The 19,090-nt window shown below is 48.6% G+C and overlaps 1 protein-coding gene across 5 annotated transcripts in view; it reads left to right on the top strand.

Annotated features, from left to right (window-relative positions):
• lrba (LPS responsive beige-like anchor protein) overlaps positions 1–19,090 on the top strand; it is a 186,004-nt gene that overhangs the window by 79,650 nt on the left and 87,264 nt on the right. For all 5 annotated transcript variants that reach the window (XM_056586364.1, XM_056586362.1, XM_056586366.1 and 2 more), the window contains exons 35-36: positions 493–601; positions 10,532–10,698. In XM_056586364.1, the coding sequence (XP_056442339.1) occupies positions 493–601; positions 10,532–10,698 (276 nt within the window). The remainder of the gene's footprint in view (positions 1–492; positions 602–10,531; positions 10,699–19,090) is intronic.

Genomic DNA, 19,090 nt, shown 5'->3' with positions numbered 1-19,090 from the left:
CTCTCTAACACACACACACACCCGTACGTGTATGCATGTGTTATTAACACAGATAAGGGAGAGTGTGTTTGGGTGAGGGGGTGTAGGTTACATGTGTACCGACGTGGGCAGAAGCCCTGGGCCCCTGTCAGATGAATATCATTAACAAATCAATTAGCCCCTTGGTTCCGGACAGAGGACACCTCTGGGCTGCTGGGCTAAATTAGATTATCTGCTCATTGGCCATGGCTCATTGTCGATGGTTTATTGATATTACACAGATATTAAACTTTGTTTTCCCGTATTAATCCCCAAGATGACCTACCAGCTGTCGGTGGTTTAAGGAAATCTTAAGCCTAATGAGTTTTTTATTGGCACTTAAATCCTAAAAAAAAAGATTGACAGCATTACCATCCTAATCCTGTTACGTCTTCCCGCAGCAGGTTTTCATGAGGGTGTCTTGATCTCTCTCTCTCTCTGTCTCTCTCACTCCCTCTGTCTCTCTCTTTGCAGACTTCTGAGTCACACTATGAAGGACCACCTGGTGCGGGTGGCCAACGAGGCGGAGTTCATCCTCAGCCGACAGAGGGCCGAAGACATCCAGAGACATGCAGAGTTTGAGGTGAGCGGGGAGGGGGGAGAGTGGCTTGCACCGCGTTGACAGCTCCACAAACACGGACACAAATATAGCCCCTTGGTCGTGATGTTGACGTGTGTATTATGTCTGGAAATGGATAGAGGGAGAGTTTACACCAGGAGAAGGAAAGCTGTCGGTAAATGGGTTCAAAGCCAAGTGGCTCTCTTTTGGTGTGTGTGTGTGTGTGTGTGTGTGTGGGATCTGAGCAGGAACCACAGAATAACAATGTTTCAAACGCATCAAAGCCACCGTACGCAACAGCAAGTAAGATCAGTGGAGGGGCGGATTACAGGCTTTCTTCTATCCTGTCCCATGAATCAAAAGCCCCCCGAAACCCAACGAATGTTCATCCTTTCCCGGATCTTCCTTCTACCTCGGCGTGTCCCCTCGGTACAGTAAAGTTCCTTCGCGGCTTGATGGCAAAGCGCGGTCGGCTAAAACAAAAAGCTGGTAGCCCGATGCGCACGGCTTTCATGGGGCTGGGGGGAAAACAAGCGAGTGGTAACAGTTTGAGAGAACATGGAGGAGTTGACCTAATAGCCGGTTCCAACCTGTCCATCACACACCCCCCCCCCCCCCCCCCCCCCACCTCCCGATCTGTCACTGCCAACCCTGAGGAAAAATGTTTACTTTTCAAACATAACACCCTGTACTGCAGCTTAATAATGACGTGTCTCCATACACACACATACAGGCATGCACACACACAAAGACATACACACACAAACACATACACAGAAGAGTCGTTTTTCGACAGGAGATCATGTTTGGCATATAATGCTAGCCAAACATTGTGCAGTGTTAATTTCTGCCCTGTCTCTTCAGGTCTCGCCTTGGGTCCCCCCCCCGCCCCCTCCCTTGAAATACCTTACCCCCCCCCCCACACACACACACACCCCTCCTCTTCCAACCAGCTCCGCAATACAAACGCTGCCTTTCACGCACAGCTGTAGCGCCCACTCGGCCTTGACCCACGGGCAGCGTTTATGCCCCCTACCTCCGTCTGACGGCTCAAACACCCCCCACCCCATCCACCTCCCCCTCGCCATCTCACCCAAAACCATTTCCTGTCATGCCGAGGCCCTGTCCGTTATACTCCCGCTGGGGGTGTATTTCGCCAGTGACAGGAATACAGCGTCCTCCCCTCCCCTCCTCCCCTCCTCTCCTCTGCTCTCCCCCGCTCCCTGGGTTCTCAGGGCCCTGCCAGCACTAAAAAAGTGCAGACAGGCCTGAGAGGTACTGGCCTGAAGGGCTCTGACTGTCTAGAACACCTCCTCCTCCTCCTCCTCCCAGTCCCAGTGCTAAACCTCTGCCATGCAGTAAAACGTTATGCTTTCTTTAAGGTTCACAGACGGGTCTCTCTCACTGGCGGCTCACAGGGAAGAGAAGCTCTCCCTGGGGTGCTGGGAGTTAATCAGCACAGTGGAGGCTACGGCTCTTGTCCGACTCCTGTCTCTCCGTTGCCATGTTGTTGTTGTTTTTTTTTACAGTTTTTTGTTGTGAACTCATTATTGAGGTAATCCTCCTTTTTATAGCTAACTGGAAACGCACATTCTTCCGTTGTTGTTTGGTCGCTTTTCTGACCAAATCTATTTCAAGTGTTTTCCTGCGGGCTTGTTTCGCAACGGCAGCGGCGAGTTCTGACGGGGGCGATTTCGGAATCTGCGGCCGGACACACACAGGGTTTTTAAAAACAGACTTGTTTGTGTTTACAAAGATCCACGGATGTGTGCGTGGCGGCGGGCTGGAGCGGGCCCTGGAGGGATGGAAAACAATGCACCTCCCCCGGGCTTGGGGAGGTGGTGGGGGCAGTGCAGTCTGTTACAGGCTTGCTTCACTGGGCACCTTGTATACACTCTCAGCCTCAAATAGACCGGCCTGTGCCTGGCAGGCCGCTGAGGCCCTGGGCTCACGGTGGTACCCCCATTGACCGTTTCACCCCCCCCTTTACCTTCTCTAACTCCACCAGCGTTGGACTCGGTGACCTGAGCTTCTCATGATGTACCTTGACCGGTCGCTGAACCGACCGCTTTTCCCGATCCCACCTAATAGGTTATTTTTGAGCCAGTTCTTTTGGTTGCCATTGTTAGTCTGTTGTCAGTCACATAACCACCGTTGTATGTGCTGGATGAAGCCCACTGGAACAAACGCAAGTCACTCGCCTAGTGTCAGAAAAATGTAATACAAGACATGGGAGAGCACAAGAGTAGAGTAAAATGACTACTTGTTAAAAAATGTCATATTTTCACAGGGATGGTATTCCGATTTGGTATTTGAGATATTTTTGATGGGATGGTATTTGTAAGGTCATGTGTGTGCATTAAATCCGACATACCACAAGCTAGGGAGAATGGCAAAGTGGATAGACAAGCCAGGAACCCAAAGGCTGTGTATCTCTTGAGGATCTCTGGATATCCAGCATCGTTCTTTAACAGATGCAGTCTGTGAAAGGTCCTTCTTATTCAAAGGCCTTGTTTTTAATCTCCACAACTGTCTTACTCGCATTAGCGTATGTAACATGATGTTTGTAACGCTATCGAGATTGAATATGTGGTGCCAACATAAGCAAGCACATCCTCTAATATATTTATATGGGTTATATATACTCTCACATTATCGCAACGAACATTGGGAGCCCCTTCCATAGCGCTCCTCCAACCGTAACAATGAATTGAAAGCTTTCATTTCGTGGCTGGATGTCAGAATCTCACTCCCACCATCACCTTTACTCAGTCCTGCAATAGTCCTTAATCAGACCCGCACCACCATTCCACCCCCAAACTGTTTCACAATTGAGTTTGCCCCCTCCACCCACCACATACACTTAAAGGTAGTTGCTCCTCGGTGACCCCCAGGAAGAAGTGGGCCGCAGATAAGTCTGGCTGTGATATTGCTGTATTGATTTTTGTGCCTCCCATCCGCTCCCCTGCTTCGGTGCCGATACCAGGAGCTACCAGTTTCATTTTGCACTGCCACAATAAAAATAACAGGCCAATGAAACGTCCCCCTCGGGGATTGGACTTGGTGGGGGGGGGGGGGTTCAAATGTCTCTGAGAAGGAAAAGGAAAGTGCACATCTATTGTGTGTGCTGAGTTTTGTTTTGCTGTAATTTCATTATAGGTGCAGTGGATCTTCGGTTGACAAAGTAGCCGTTGTTTTTTGGTAGCCATTGTTTTCTGTCTCGCGCCGACTGTTACGGTACACCTGGGGACGTTTGTGAATGTGAAGCTCTGCATGGCAGGCAACACTAGAAGCAAGTTGACTCTTCTTGAGACAAGAGCAACTGAACAGATAAAAAACATATTAATGTTGAGTTCATATCCTTGGGAAGGCAGCGATGGTGCAGCCTTGAGATTTAGATGCCAATTTGCCTGAGAGACTTACTGTATGCACTCTCTCCCTTGCTCTCTCTCTCCCTTGCTCTCTCTCTCTCTCTCTCTCTCTCTCTCTCTCTCTCTCTCTCTCTCTCTCTCTCTCTCTCTCTCTCTCTCTCTCTCTCTCTCTCCTCTCTCTCTCTCTCTCTCTCTCTCTCTCTCTCTCTCTCTCTCTCTCTCTCTCTCTCTCTCTCTCTCTCTCTCTCTCTCTCTCTCTCTCATATATATATTTCTCTTCCCCCTCCTTCATATGCCTGTTGTCTGTTGTTGTTGCTCTCGCTCACTCCCCTCTCTCTGTTTCTTCCCGGGGATGGAATTGAGTTATCTCCGCTGGCGGGAGTAAGTTATTACAGTGGGCTAAGGGTGAAACAGAGATGAAGATAACTAGGAGGGGAAATCCAATTACCTTTTAGGGTTCTCTATCTAATAGGATCCTTAATGTGGAGGAGATCTCCCGATCGCACACTGCTGGCCGGTGTGGTAAATGATAGACTCCTGATACAGAGCAAAGTAAAAAAAAAAAGAGAGAGATGGAGAGGGACGAGAGATAGAAAGGAGGGAGTGGAAGAAATCGAACGTTTTTTTATGTTGCCGTTCATTAGGGATGAAATGTGGTGGACTCCAGAGCACAAGGGCAGATGTGAGGGTACAGATAGGAAGGAGGGGGCGACATCCAGGTCATTTCTTTATCCCCGCCTGCATTCTCCTGCTCTGTGCTCTATTTTACTCCCTCTCTCTCGCATCTTCCTCTCTCTCGTTCTCACTTCAACATTGTTCTTTCTAATTATTTACACATTCTCGCATTCTCCTTTCCTTTTTCTCTCTCTCTCTCTCTCTCTCTCTCTCTCTCTCTCTCTCTCTCTCTCTCTCTCTCTCTCTCTCTCTCTCTCTCTCTCTCTCTCTCTCTCTCTCTCTCTCTCTCTACATCTCTCTCTACATCTCTCTCTCTACATCTCTCTCTCTACATCTCTCTCTCTCTCTACATCTCTCTCTCTCTCTCTCTCTCTACGCCTCCCGCTGGCTCTTTATAGAGCAGCTTTGATTAACCCGGTGTTATATGGAGTAATTGAATTGGCTGTCTGAGAGATGCTATGAAAGCCATGCGATAGCGGCCTAATTAGCGCCTGGCGTCATTGTCCTCCCCCCACCCTGCTCGGCTGAGCTTGTAAAGTGATCCGTGCTTTCTCCCAGAGTTAATGACATTAACATTGAGCTAATGCTCATTATGTTCTCTCATAATAACACTCACAGCCTCTCTGGAAACACTCACGTTTGGAAGCACGCTGCTTTGTGCATCAGCGCAGAAGACAGCTTAGGCTTGCTAGTTTGAACCCATCTACGCACTGGGTTAGGATTCACGACTCACCGTTTTGAGGCTCATTGTTGGACCCAAAAAAGTATTTGAGGTCCTTTTTCTTCTGGCTGAAACCTAATTAATTCCCAAAGCAAAGGTTGCACCCCCACCACCACCACCACCACCATCACCACCTCCACAAACCCCACCTCCACCACTGCCACGCCATATGGCCCGGTTTTCATTTACACGGCCTTGGCGTCGCCGCGCCGCCGTTGTGATGGATGGCTGCCGCCGTACCGCGCGGGGCTGTCTTGTACTCATCAGCACCGGGGATGTATAGATGTCAGGCAGGCCGCATGCCGGGGCTTCTCCGACACGGGCTCTTCCTTTGTGTTGAAAATGAAGCCGGAGGGGCTGGAGGGAGAGGGGGCGGGGGCGCGGGGGGGGGGGCTGGTTCAGGAGGGGAGCGTGGTCCACAATGGGGGGGGGGGGGGGGGGGAATAGTATTCTGGTAGTGTCTGCCTCGGCTCTCTCTGTCAGAGTAATGAAGTCCCCAGGTACCCCCTCCACCACAGCCTTCATTATGTGCAGCCAGCTGACCTCAAGCCGGGGAGAGAAGTCTTTGGTCCGCTCCTCTCTTTTGTTTAGTTTTTTTTAACTTCTCCTTTGCTTGACGGTCTCTGGAGTGCAACTATGAGAGTTTTGACTGCCTCCTCTGTTGTCATTTGTCACCGACAGCAGGGCAATCTACATAAGTTGAAGTTGCTCGCCTGCCGGTCTCATATCTCGGAATAAAGACCCAACGGTGGTGTGATTCTCTTTCTCCATGCTCACCTCTAGTCACTTAATTCCCAGTGTATGTATTTGTCTGGTGCCTGTTTCATCTCCCGGTCGGTCTCACTGTCATGTCCCTGTTCATTTGTTATATCCTTTTGATAGGACAGCCCCGAATCGGAATAACATATTTTTCATTTCGCTCGTGCCCTTTTCCGTATTTAACTATTTTTCAAAACCCAGATGACAGTTTTAACATCGATGATTTTTCACGTGGCACGACCTTGGAAGCTCCGCTGGCGTCTGGGGTGCAAGATGCTAACTACGCAGACGGATGGTGCGGCGCGCATTGGGAGGTTTCTGCACAGACCAGGCGCTTTTATTCCCCCTCTCTTCTTGGTAGGAAGAGATGAAGAGGCTGCCAAGCAAACATTGTGAACAGTCCATTAAGGAGCAGCCAGGGATGGGGAGAGGAGAAGAGGGATGAGGAGGAGGAGAGATACTTTGATAAGTGTTGCGTCTGTGTTAACCTTGATGGCAGCTCGTGTAGGACTGATCATGCCAGCCGCAGGGATCTGTTTTGGCTGGATTCAATTTCTTTCATTATTTTCTTTTTTTAACTCAATTCGCTGTAGGAGAAGAGAGCGTGTGGGACAGTGGAATGGAGAGAGAGAGGCCAAGAGGGAGAGAGGCAGAGGGGGAGAAAAAATCAATAGTGAGAGTAGCAGTATGACAGGAGCATCACTTCAGAATTGAAGTGGCTGTCAGCCATTGTCATTTGGTGACTTTTGTTCGCCATTGTACTTTTAAGCCCTCATTTTTCTCCCCAATCCTTTTTTTTTCGCCCATGTCTTCCGCCAGCCCATTGTCTGAATTCCCCTGGTACCGCTTCACGTTGCGATTTGAAAACTGGAAGGGCAAAAGATCAAGTGCGCGAGAAGCTCCTCCAAAACCAATTGCTGGAGTGGAGCGGCATCTCCCTTTTTTTTTCCCCTCCTTTGCTTCTTCTTCGTATTTGGTGACCCCCATCTTCTTCTTCTCATCTCACCCCCCCGACTCCTCTCCCCCCGGTCCTCCGCTTTGTTCCGCGTGGAATTCCTTACTCGTAGGCCTATTTGCATTCTTTGATACGCGACAAGGACAAGGCTGACGTCCCCCCCCCCCTACCCCCCCCGGGGATCGCTTGTCGACGGATGTGAGATATTGGAGAAGTGTGCGACGAAAAAGGAGAGAGAGTGCGGGAGAGACACGGAGCGTGTAGCGCTGCAGTGCCACCGGTGTCACGAGATTGCAAATCAGGTCTTTTTAATAACCTCGGTGCTGTTGTCCTTCCCGCCTGCCGCAACCGAGTCCGGAGCAACAAAGAGGGCTTTTGAAGGCTTGCAGTAACGCCGCCATCGCCATCGGCATTGCCATCAGGGCTAGACCCGACTCTGTCACTCTAATGGATAAACACAGGGTTGATATGTCATAATGAGCCTCCACTCTCAAGCCCATTACCCTGGTTAACCCTCCCAACCCCGCTCCTCTAGAGGGGGAGGACCAGGGAACCGGTGCATCCTCTCTCTCTCAGCGTTAAAATAAGGACAGTGCCATGAGTAGACCTGTGAAACGCACGGCCGTCCCGTGCTCCCTTTCACTTGGCCTGCCCCGATGCTGCACTAGATAGCGTCATAGCCATAGCAACCCAATAGTAACAATACGATGGTGGCCAAGCCCACCACTGCTGTTATAAAATGTGGTTCATGACGTGATCAAATAAACATTCTTCAAAATTCATATTCATACACTGAAATCTTTTATCCACAGATGTAAGCCAGTGTCATTATGGGATTACGCCATCCAAAATTGTTTTCTTTTGTCTGAAGTTTCAACCCCCAACCGATTCTTCTTTTCCCCTCTCCCTCTCTCTGCAAACGCCACTACACACCCACAGTTGTTAATCCGAAGCCTGGGCAGATTGCGAGCGACACGACTCTGCGTAATTGACTCGATTAACGCCAGCCATTATCATGCCGGCCGCTCGGAGCTGTCTCCTCCGCCGCCAGAAAGCATTGCGGCCTCCCCCCCCCCATCGTAGGGCCGACCCCGTCAGCTAGTCCTTGTAACGGAAGGTGCTGGCCATGATTACAGTGTCGCAAGTCATAAAGGTCTCGCTGCCAGCAAGCTGTGCCCTGGTTAGGAAGCTAAAGCATAGCACACCTCCCTCTCTCTCTCTCTCCCCCTCCCCCCTTCCCCTCCGCCGCCCCCCCCCCCCCCCCCCCCCCCCCCCCAGCCCTCTGACCACATAATCAACTGCTCCCCCCACTTTTTTTGCTAGTAAATGGTAGACCTTGTTTCAAAATATGGCCATTTATAATGTTTTTTTTTATGTCGACGTGCAGGCCTGGGCTTCCTTGACTTCTTCAAGGTCACTCGGAAAAGGAGGTTGGATTTTTTAAAAGCGGATGGAAGTTAAATGTGAAAAGATCTGTTATATATTCAGTTTTAACTTTCTAATTTTTGTTTTTTCCTCATTGTCTTCATTATATACGTATATATATAAATACATATATATATACCCTCTGTGTCGCAGGAGCTAAATTATAGTGACTGGCAAAATGGTGTCGAAGAAAGAGTAAAGTCAAAGGTTGAGCAGTAAAATGAAAACGGTTTGAGCGTACAACCTACTAAAGTGACCCCCACCCCAACGTATTTAGTGACTCAAGGGCCCGCAGGACTCCCCGTGACTCGTCTTTTCCAGCGCTACGCAAACATACCTCTGGTCATTAATGGCCTTCTGCGTGCGTGTCCTGCCTCTTTTACCCTTGGTTGTTATTTCAGGGAGTGAGTCTGTGAACCTTTTTTTGTTTCAGAACTTGGCCGGCTTTGGCCAGGCTTGAGAGAAAGTCTTAAGGTTTTTTTTAGGGGTGGGGCGGTTTGCAGGTGATGAAGTGTTTGCTTATGGTCACGAGTGGGAAGCCACAGTTGCTGATTGTGGTGCACCCTGGTCACGGTTCAGCGAGCAGTGGACGGACATGAATATTTTGGATGATCCATCACTCCTTTTTAGCATTTCATATATTTTGGGTCAACATATTCGCCAACTTTTGGAGATTATGGTATTCTGTAGAAAATGCTATACATAAATGTTCAAATTGATAAATAAATTATACATATATGTAGTATACACTAACCTTCGCTACAGCTCTTTACATCTACTTATTACACACACATTCAGACACGCACGCACACGCACACGCACACGCACACGCACACGCACACACACACACACACACCTTAACTCCAGTGTACCATCAGAGCCGTGCGCTGCCTTTATTTCCTGTGTTTCCCGGGTCATCCTGGGGTAAGGTCAAGGCCCCCCCCCGCTCCAGCACAACACAAAGAGACATAGATTGATAATTAGGGCCCAATAGCCTGAAGAAAAGCCCTGCTAATGTGATTTATACCCATGGATTTTCTGTCAGATATGAAAAGTTGTAGTTCAAATTGGAAAGGAGGAGCCATTATAAAACACTTTACCAGCTTCACTGGTAACTCGGGAGTGGCAGGTTGCGTTTAGACGGCCGCCCATGTCCCGGTCTCAAATGCTGTACTGTAGTCTGTAGGGTCGCGCGGTAGGGTTTGGCTGCGGGGTAATTCGATAAGGGCATTAGTACACCGACCGAGGTAGCGTAGAATCAAGTGGGTTGAAGGATAATACAGCTGTTAGTTTTAGCGGCCACACACAGTCCATTGCAGATGTTGCCATGAATTGAACAAAGCAATAATCAAAGAACGTCATTAGATGCAAATGCTTTTTAAAATGATCAACAAATTCAGTATTCGGTTGTGTGCAGCATTAAGAAATACAAATCAACCCAAACATTTAGATAATGTTCATTTGAAATGAAAACCATTTTCCCCGAGTTCAAAGGCCCTCTGCCTGATAACAGACTCCGACAGTGAGAAATGTCCCGTCCCTGAGCACGGGGCTCTCAGCGGGATCTGAACCGCCGCAGGCCATTCCTATATATCTCTGTGTGCTGTTATTAATCACCATGACGCCAAATCACCCCACCTCGATTCCTGCCCCCCCCCCCATTTTAAAAGGTTTGTTTTACTTAGCGTCGGATGTGTGTGTGTTTTACCGTGTGTGAAGGGACCGTAATCAAAAGTTCACATCAATTCGCCTGGTCCTCTCATCATTCAATCAATTTACACGAGTGTTGTTGTGATGCAACGTTTTATTTGAAGCACATGCAGAGGCATGACGGTCCAGTCTGTAGTCAGGGGGTTTGACCCCCAGCCAATATGTTCTGTGTTCAATCCCACCCGATGTCTGCCGTCCACCTGTAGATACCTCATACTATCCTGTTCAAATCTCTTTGGCTTCAAGCAGCTAAATAGTAAGAGACTAGAGTATTCATAAGCAGTATTGACATTGTACCTTCCCCCCCCCCCCCCTCCGTCCTGCGACCCCCCCCCCAGTCCAACTGTGCTCAGTACGCGGCGGAGAAGCGCGACGAGGAGAAGATGTGCGACCACCTCATCCGGGCGGCCAAGTACCGCGACCACGTCACCTCCACGCAGCTGGTCCAGAAGATCGTCCACATCCTCACCGACAAGCACGGGGCCTGGGGGAACTCCTGTGCCAGGTGGGTGAAACGGGTTCTGGCCCTCACATGTGTGCAATGTAATGGCTATAACAATAGTGGGTGTTTAGCGTCTGTGCACGGCTAAGGAGTTGGATGACATGATACACATGCGCACACACACACACACACACACACACACACACACACACACACACACACACACACACACACACTCACACTCACACTCACACACCAAACATACTTTGCAGGGAGGAATATAACATCAAAACATGATGCATTGTTATAGGTTAATTCTAGACCTGGTGAAAGTACGCTGTAGCCAAAACATTTTTTAAGTCATCATATCCCGAGTGGCACTTTCTACATGCTTTCACAATGAACACACAACACTGTTTGTGTTCTTCGTCATGTAGTGAATCAAGTCTTTTTATTGTAACGCTCCAAAATGACCGTCGTCCAGAGAATTTCCCGCCTTTATTCAAGTTCTGGATCCTATGTTCCACAAAACTCTCACAGTCACCATGTAAGGCCCCTGGTCCTTCTACGACACGTTCAATAGGCTCCAGCCAGGATCAGATTTAAACCGCTGGATCCGTTGACGTTGGAGCGAGAACAAAGCGGCTCTAAGCGGCTCCATGGCCGCTTGAAAAGCAGGAGGTAACCCTAGCCTCTCTGCCCTGTTTGTTTCATCCGAGAGGCCCTGTAGCTATTCCCTAACGATGGCTGTTTGTGTGCAGGTATAGGGGGGTAATGGGGGGCTGCTTGGCTGCTGCGGCTGCGGCTGCTCGCCTCCTACTTGTTAGGCCGGGCTCTCTGGAGACCAGCCTGCAATGGGGCTCGCTGTGCAACTGGATCACAAACTCTAAATCTAATCACACTCCTCTCTCTCTCACTCTCACTCTCACTCCCACTCTCAAACACACTCTGTGCCTCTCGCTCTCTTGCTCGCTCACTCTCTTTCTCTCTCCCCTCCCTCCCCCCTCGCTCTCCCTTATTCTCCCTCCTGGGCTGCTTCCTCTGCTGGTATTTTTGCCCTTCCACAACACTGTCCTCTCTCCCCTTTTTATATCATCACATCTCATTCTGCCAGTGTGTACAGCATAACCTTAAAGTGTACTCACAGACAGACAGACAGACAGACAGAACTTAATAAATATATACAAATACAACCTTTGCTGGTTGCTGCTCCGATCCCGCTTAAGTGGGCTCTAGCCATCTCTCTCTCTCTCTCTCTCTCTCTCTCTCTCTCTCTCTCTCTCTCTCTCTCTCTCTCTCTCTCTCTCTCCCATTACCGGCGCTGTATGCGGCGGTGCTATTGATGGTTTCCCTAATGGCAGGCGATGGGAGAGCCGGGAGCCGGTGCTGGCATGGGGCCTGGGAGCGCTGGGCTCTTTTAATAAATCACAATCAGTCCCGTGCCATTACATCAATACCCTCAGTCAATTACGGCGAAGGTCAGGTGGGCCGGCTTCGCAACCCACACCACAGTTGGGCAAGGCTGCAACATCTGGTCGCCGGGCAGATCACGAAGGGGGGTGGGGAAATGAGCAAAATAAATAAATGTGATGAAAAGGTTGACTATGGGTGCAGATGCGTAGCCGATGTACCCTGTGCCGGCTAGCGTTACCGTTGGAGGAGACATTTTGTAGAGGCGAGTACATTGTAGGTTTGTGTGCACGGCACGCACATACACATGCATGCAATCACGTCTTCAAACTCTCACACGACACAGGTTTGAATGTGTAGCCGCTCAAATCCTTTCACTGAATGACAAGTGTGGCAGGAAACATCGTCTCATATACATGTACACACACGTAGATTGAGCTGTGAAAAGAAAATCCAATAACGGGCAAGATATTACACCGCCATGATTACGACCTTTTTGTTGCGGGCGTGTAAGATTCCACCGCCTGCCGACTGGCGCTCCACAAAAAAAGCGTATTCCCCGAAGTTTCCATTCAATATAGGCTCTGAAAATGAAAATATTATTTTCTCACAAGCTGATGGGAATTGTTGTTTCCTCACGGCAGGCATCTAATATCTTGTGACACGCCGCGACCCGCCTGAATGCAATTTGTGTCTTAATATCCAGCGTACTGCGGCCCGGGCCACATGGGGACCCAGGTGTTATGTGATTTTCTCTGTTTTACCACTTTCAGCTTTCCCTTTCCTTTTCCACTCCTCTCTCTCTCTCTCTTCTCCTTCCCACCGTTTTTTGCTCTCTCTGGCTCTGTCTCTGTCTCTGTCTCTGTCTCTCTCTCTCTCTCGCTCGCTCTGTCTCTAGACACACCAGTCTCCTCCCTCCTTGTCTCTTTCTCCTTTTTTGACCTAAACTTTCTTTTGAATTCCTCCTGCGCCGTGCCACAGGAGAGAGTGCGTGGAGGCGCTAGACAAAGACGAGCATCTCTCCTTCCTCTACCCTTCTCTGTCATATCGACACGCCCAGGGACGTAGCAGACAGGTCCACGCGCAGCCAGACAGGTCCTCCAGCCAGCCAGCCAGTCAGTCAGTCAGTCAGACCATGAGCCCATGTCAGGGGTTACTACCTGTTCCTCCATATATATTTATATCTGTCCGCGCCCGGTACCTCAGGGACGCCAGGTGTACCCCGTGCCTGCCGTCCTCACTTCGCCTGGGGAACCGGGGAACAAATACAAAGTGTCAATGAACTCGGAACAAAAAAAGACGGAATAATAAAACGAAAGAAGAAGGAAATATGAAGTGAAATGACTTGGATGCATAGTTTCTGTCATAGCCATATATCTTCTTTGTTTTTATATTTATAATTTGCTTATTTCCCGATGTATTAAGTAGTATGAGGTTACAGATGTATTTGTAATATTTCTCCTTGTATATGCCTTCTTTTTCATTTACTTTTTCATTTACTTCTTATATTTAAATACGTGAGCTCGGCCGGGGGGGTTGGGTTGTGGACTGCGGCTGAGATGCGTCAGGGCGTTCCTTTAGGTCAGTAGACGAAGGATCATCCGTTTTGTGTGTCCGACACCGAGAGGGTGACATCCAGGACGAAAAGGGGGTGACACGCAGGGCAGAGAGGCACTCCCAGACAGACCATACCCATGCCCAACGCGCCAGCCAGGCAGTGTATCACACACCAAGGCCCCACGATGACACCCATGCCCAAGGAGGGTGGCGCCCATGCAGAGCGGATGACACACCCAGACACCCAGAGCACTGAGAGGGGGGGGGGATGATGGAGAGCAGCACCGCAGCGTCTCCGGGGACCGGGCTCTCTCTCTTCCCTCTCTCCCTGGTGGACCCGTCCTTCATTACATTCTAATAGGCTGACTAATGTACCATGGAAACTCACTCTGGGCGCTGGAACTTGGGGGCGGGGCGGAGGGGGGAGGCGAGGAACGGATGTGTATCTGGTGAACAGCAGAGAATATGTAAGGGTATGAAAGGCAGAAAGAAAGGTATTCAGTGTTGAAATGTTGAGGGTATTGCGTCAGCGTCGAGTGTCAGTGTTCTAGTGTTCTAGTTCCTGAATAGGACTGGTGGATGAGCTGGTTTTTATGGCCATAGTTTTGACGCTTGGCATTTCCGGCTCTCGCACGTCCCACTTTCCCCGCTCGTAAAGGCTGACATCAGCACTCTTTTTCATTTCCTGTTTATTCCAGTTGCTCTCTTTTCCACTGTGACCCTCTTCTCCAACCCCCACCTCCTCCTCCTCCTCTTCCTCTTCCTCCTCCATCCCCCTGCAGTACACACGCGCACCTCCACCATGAGTCCCTATTGCTCCTCCGTCCGCCTGCAGCACACGTACGCACCTCCACCCTGACTTCCTCCTCCTCCTCCTCCTCCTCCTCCTCCTCCTCTTCCTCCTCCTCCCCACAGTGGGCTGCTTCAGCGGTCCTCTAATAGACCCCCCTCAGGCTGCGGGGCTTCCCAGTCGGAGGGACATCCATCTTTTGGCGTGTCACGCCACAGCCCGGCAACGAATCTCTGTGATGCGCGCCCCAATTTTTCTTCAGTAAATCAAATCTTCCTTCCTTCAGAAAGATGAATGCCTCGGCTGCGGGGGTGTTAGAGGAGCGGGGGAAAAAGGAAAAATCAATGGCAGCAAAATTGAAACAGTATGCCCCTGTATTGATCGGCCGCGCAAGATCGAAAAGGAAAAGCTTTGTAACTGTTGGGCTGGACAGTTAGCTGACCTGTAATGGACAAACTATTGATATTAGCATTACTATTTTATCTTTTACTATGTCATTTCGTGGGGGTGCCAGAAATGTTTTTTTTTTCTCATCCATGGCTAACAGCAAGCATCCTGTTACGAAATAATGTTTAGTTCTGTCCATGTTGCTTTATCCGTTAGAACATTTGATCAGGTTAAAAGGGAATGTGTGACTGTAAATGCCTTCTCAGCAATACTATATAGAGCGCGATAAAGATAATATATAGATAGATAGATAGCTATAGATTGATAAAAATATATTTATATGTATATAAATAAATAATTGGTGGTTGGATAATACATATACTAAATTAAGCATATTAATCTTACAGTGGTCTTAATCTTAATGTACGTATTAGTCTGAGCTTGTGTGTTCATTTAGCTGACAGAATATCAGCTAAATGAAATATTATTAATATTATGAGGAGTTGCCAAACACATTTTGTATGCTTTGCATGCTCTCGGAACAAATTCTCCATTAGGATCTCCAAGTTCACATGCTGCGTCTCCAAATGCGAGGCCTGGATAGTGTCTCTTGGTTGCTTTTATGTGCACATCTAAGGAACCGTCCACAGGCTTCGTAATGTGTACACACGCAGACTGTCTCAGCAGATCTGAATGACCAGGCTGGGACAGTGTGTGTGTATGTGAGTGCAGTGCACGCGTGTGAGTGCGCGTGTGTCAGTGCATGTGCGTGCGTGTGTGTGCGTGTCAAGGGAGATTGTATCCATGGAGCTTAAGAACATAACTGTTTAGAATACCTCTGGCCGCTTCAAATGTTTGACATGAGAGGGACACGAAGGACAGCGAGAGTCGGAAAACGATGCAAAAGTTTGAAAGAACGATGAAGAGCCTTAGTAGGAGAGTCCAAACTTGAACTAAGAAGGAGGATGTAGTACACATCTTCTCCATTCTTTTCCATTGGAGGCCCACTGTTGAAAGATGACTGATTGCAGTGTTGTTGTTGAAAAGGTCAATCGTGTGTCTCAAGGGTGGGTTGGTAAGGATGTTTATCGCTGTGGTCCCAGTGCTATCTGACCCATCAGACCCCCACTGTTGTATATTTGGAGTGAATTGACATTGGTTATGTTTCTCCATTGAGTTGTGTACTGGATATTTGGTGTATTCTCGTGGGGAACATCTACCCTTTTAACCCCTGCGAAGCATTCATGTCCTTACCCTTGCAAAACTTCGAATCTACCGTACTCTTCGGCAAATACATTTCAATAATAATGTACTGAAGGGCGTTGGGACCGCAATGTCATGTCCTTTTATTGAATGTTGATAAAATAAGCATCAATACGTGCTTTCCTTAACTGCGCCCTATCACCTTGGAAGAGCTTTTGGTTTGCTTCTAACTGCTTATTGGCTCTGTGTCCTGAAAAAGACGAGGATGAAGAACAAGACAGGGCGCAGAGAGCAGCTGTTGACCCCCCGACTCCTGCTTCTTGCCTCCTCGGTTCCTCTTGTTACCTTACCGTCCAGATCATACTTCAGAACCAATTAGCCGGCCGAGTTTGAGCCGCGGCCTTCCGTCCGGCTGCAACGCAGCCGTAAACATCTGGGCATAAACATTTGTTCTTGGGGAAACGCGAGACGCTGATTATGTTTCGGACCTCCGTATCATGCTGCGATCTCCTGCTCAGAAAGTCCTTCAACGGATTTAAAGCAAAACCACCGTCTTCCCTCCACTCCACCCCTCCCCCCCCCCCCCCAACCCCCTGGGCTCATTAATCGTGCACCGTGACATCTGTGACAAAAAACAAAGTTTAGACAAAAAGCTAAAAAAGAGGATGTTGGGCGAACTCTCCCCCGGGAGAGGACAGCGCTCAGCATGACGTATGATGCGTTCCTGCCGGCTCTATGAAATGACGCATCGGTGCGAGGTCCTACCGTGCAAAGCGAGCTTATAGATATGAATAAGAATACGGCCCTAATGCTAACATTTACCATGGCTGTGTATACAGTGCAGTGGCCCCGGTTGTGGGCAATGGTAACAAAGTGTCATGGTGAGGCATATTAACAACTGATGGTGTCCATATGCTAGCCTGTTATGCTAAGTGTTCCACGACTTCAGCAACATGGAGAGAAAGCTAAACACGGAAGGATTAGCAGAGTTTAAGGGATTAACCCGTTGATTGATAGATAATACATTTTGGGTTTCTAATGTAAACCGTTTCCTTGAGAAAAAAGTGTGTAGCTTATTTGCGTTTTTACCTCCTTTTGGCACAGACATGTATTGCGTCTTTATTGTGATATTGTGACTTACAATAATGGTTCTGTCTTCGTAAACGTTGGGGGCAAAGAACCCTGCAGAAAAGCATTTCCTGCATGTATCCCTTTGAGGGGCCAGATAGACCTGGGTTCAGGGTGTTCGACTCCCAGCGGGTTCTGGGTTTGAACCTTGACGTCCAGAATGACATGCTTTGGATTAAAGCATCTCCTAAACAAATGCATAGTAAATGGAGCGGGACCGTTGTCCACTGTGCTGTAAATAAATCCCTCATCGTGAGGTGTGAGCGGATCCCACCCACCCCACCAAAGGAAGACCCATCACCGTCCCTTGCCTCGGTGCTCCCCCACCACGCAGCAGCCCTGTATTGAGCTACTCTGGAGCCACTCTACAGATTTATGAGACTCATGTACCCTTAGGAAAGTATACAGCCTTCACAGGGCAAGGTCACCATAAAAGCCTGCTGATCAATATCTGAATGAAAAACCATTTGGGAAGTTTTTAGAGCTCCCCCCCCCCCCTTCCGTCACCACCCTCCATCCCTGGAAGCAATATCTGCTGAGTATCGATTGTCCGTGGCCAGTAGTTAGTCAAGGGCTATCTCCTTTGACTAACCCCCTACTGCAGACCCCCTCTCCTACACCCCTACTCTTCCTCTTGATAGATTGGTACGCTTCCAGCAACTGTAATCACACCATGAGCCCTAGCAAGTCATTTTTTTTTCTCTTTTTGCGACTTTAGCCCATTTGCCAAAATCCGCCTTTATCTTTAGAATCCAGCACTTTCTTTTGCTGCGGAGGCAGAAACGCAGGGACATAAAACACTGCTGTGCCTGATATAGGGGCCAGGGGACAGTGGGGCTGCTGCTGCTTAACTCTCTACCTTTTGTTTAGGGGGGGGGGGGTTCCGCAGGAGACCTACTTTGCATGACAGTTCCTTTCTGCCTTGGGTTTCAGTTTCAGGAGTGCAATGAAATGACGATGGAAATTCTGTGTGAATGCATCCGAGTGCATTTGCTACTTAGTATATTTACTTCAAGTTTGACTAAAATCTTCTCTATAATAGATGAATATGTGTTTGTTTGATGAGCTCCATCACCTCAGCGAGGAAGTGCTGCACTTGAAATAATGGACACACACACACACGCACAAGCTCACGCGTGCACGCGCACACACACACACACACACTTATCGTGCCATAAGTGCTGTAAAATCGGCATGGTGTATGATAGAGAGAGGGGTGCGGCAGTTGGGGTGCAGGCCCGCTAGATGAGACTGTTCTGGTCCAGCATCACTCTAAGACGAGTCTCACAACAGACCGGCATGCCAAGTGAGGATCAGAGCAGGGCACGACATTGTTATTTATCATTTAGCAGAACCATTAACATAATGATAAAGCTTTATATGTGGGGGCAGGACCTTGATTTAAAAAAAAATCTGTTCTTTTTTTACATTTCGTAACTTATTCTGCTTAATGTTCTGATGGGATGGCTTTTGGGTGTTTTATTTTTTTTGTATTGAATGTGAAATGTGTAACATGGGAATGCTGCTTTCTGCTTGGACACTGGTGGTTATCACATCCATGCTTTTATCAGGTGGACTCTCACCCTTGACAGGCAACATTGGAAATGCTTGTTATTGCACAAGCTAAAGCCAGCCTAGGGTAACTTGACTCACTGTTTAGTCTATTTATTTATTTTTGAGAGATAGAGGAAGCCGTTCAGATTTGTCATGACTTTCAAGAGCAGCGTTGAGAGCTAGAGGTCAGAGCATTATTAGAATAGGCCCGTAATGATAGAATTATGCACCCCCAGGTCCACTGGCTGCCCTCATTACTGGAGCTGCAGTCATGATGTATGGCCCTAAATGCACAGTGTCAAAACAGCAGGAAAAATGTGATTCTTTATCAAATATACAGATGGTAGCACTTTCGTAGCGTTGGGTGGAGGGGGGATGGAGCAGAGGCCCTATTTTAGTTATATTGTTGATGCATAGCCATTTCAT

Source organism: Gadus chalcogrammus, chromosome 3, assembly GCF_026213295.1.
Source record: "Gadus chalcogrammus isolate NIFS_2021 chromosome 3, NIFS_Gcha_1.0, whole genome shotgun sequence".
Taxonomy (NCBI): domain Eukaryota; kingdom Metazoa; phylum Chordata; class Actinopteri; order Gadiformes; family Gadidae; genus Gadus; species Gadus chalcogrammus.
The sequence above is the reverse complement of the archived record's forward strand: the minus strand, read 5'-3'. Positions and strand labels throughout refer to the sequence as shown.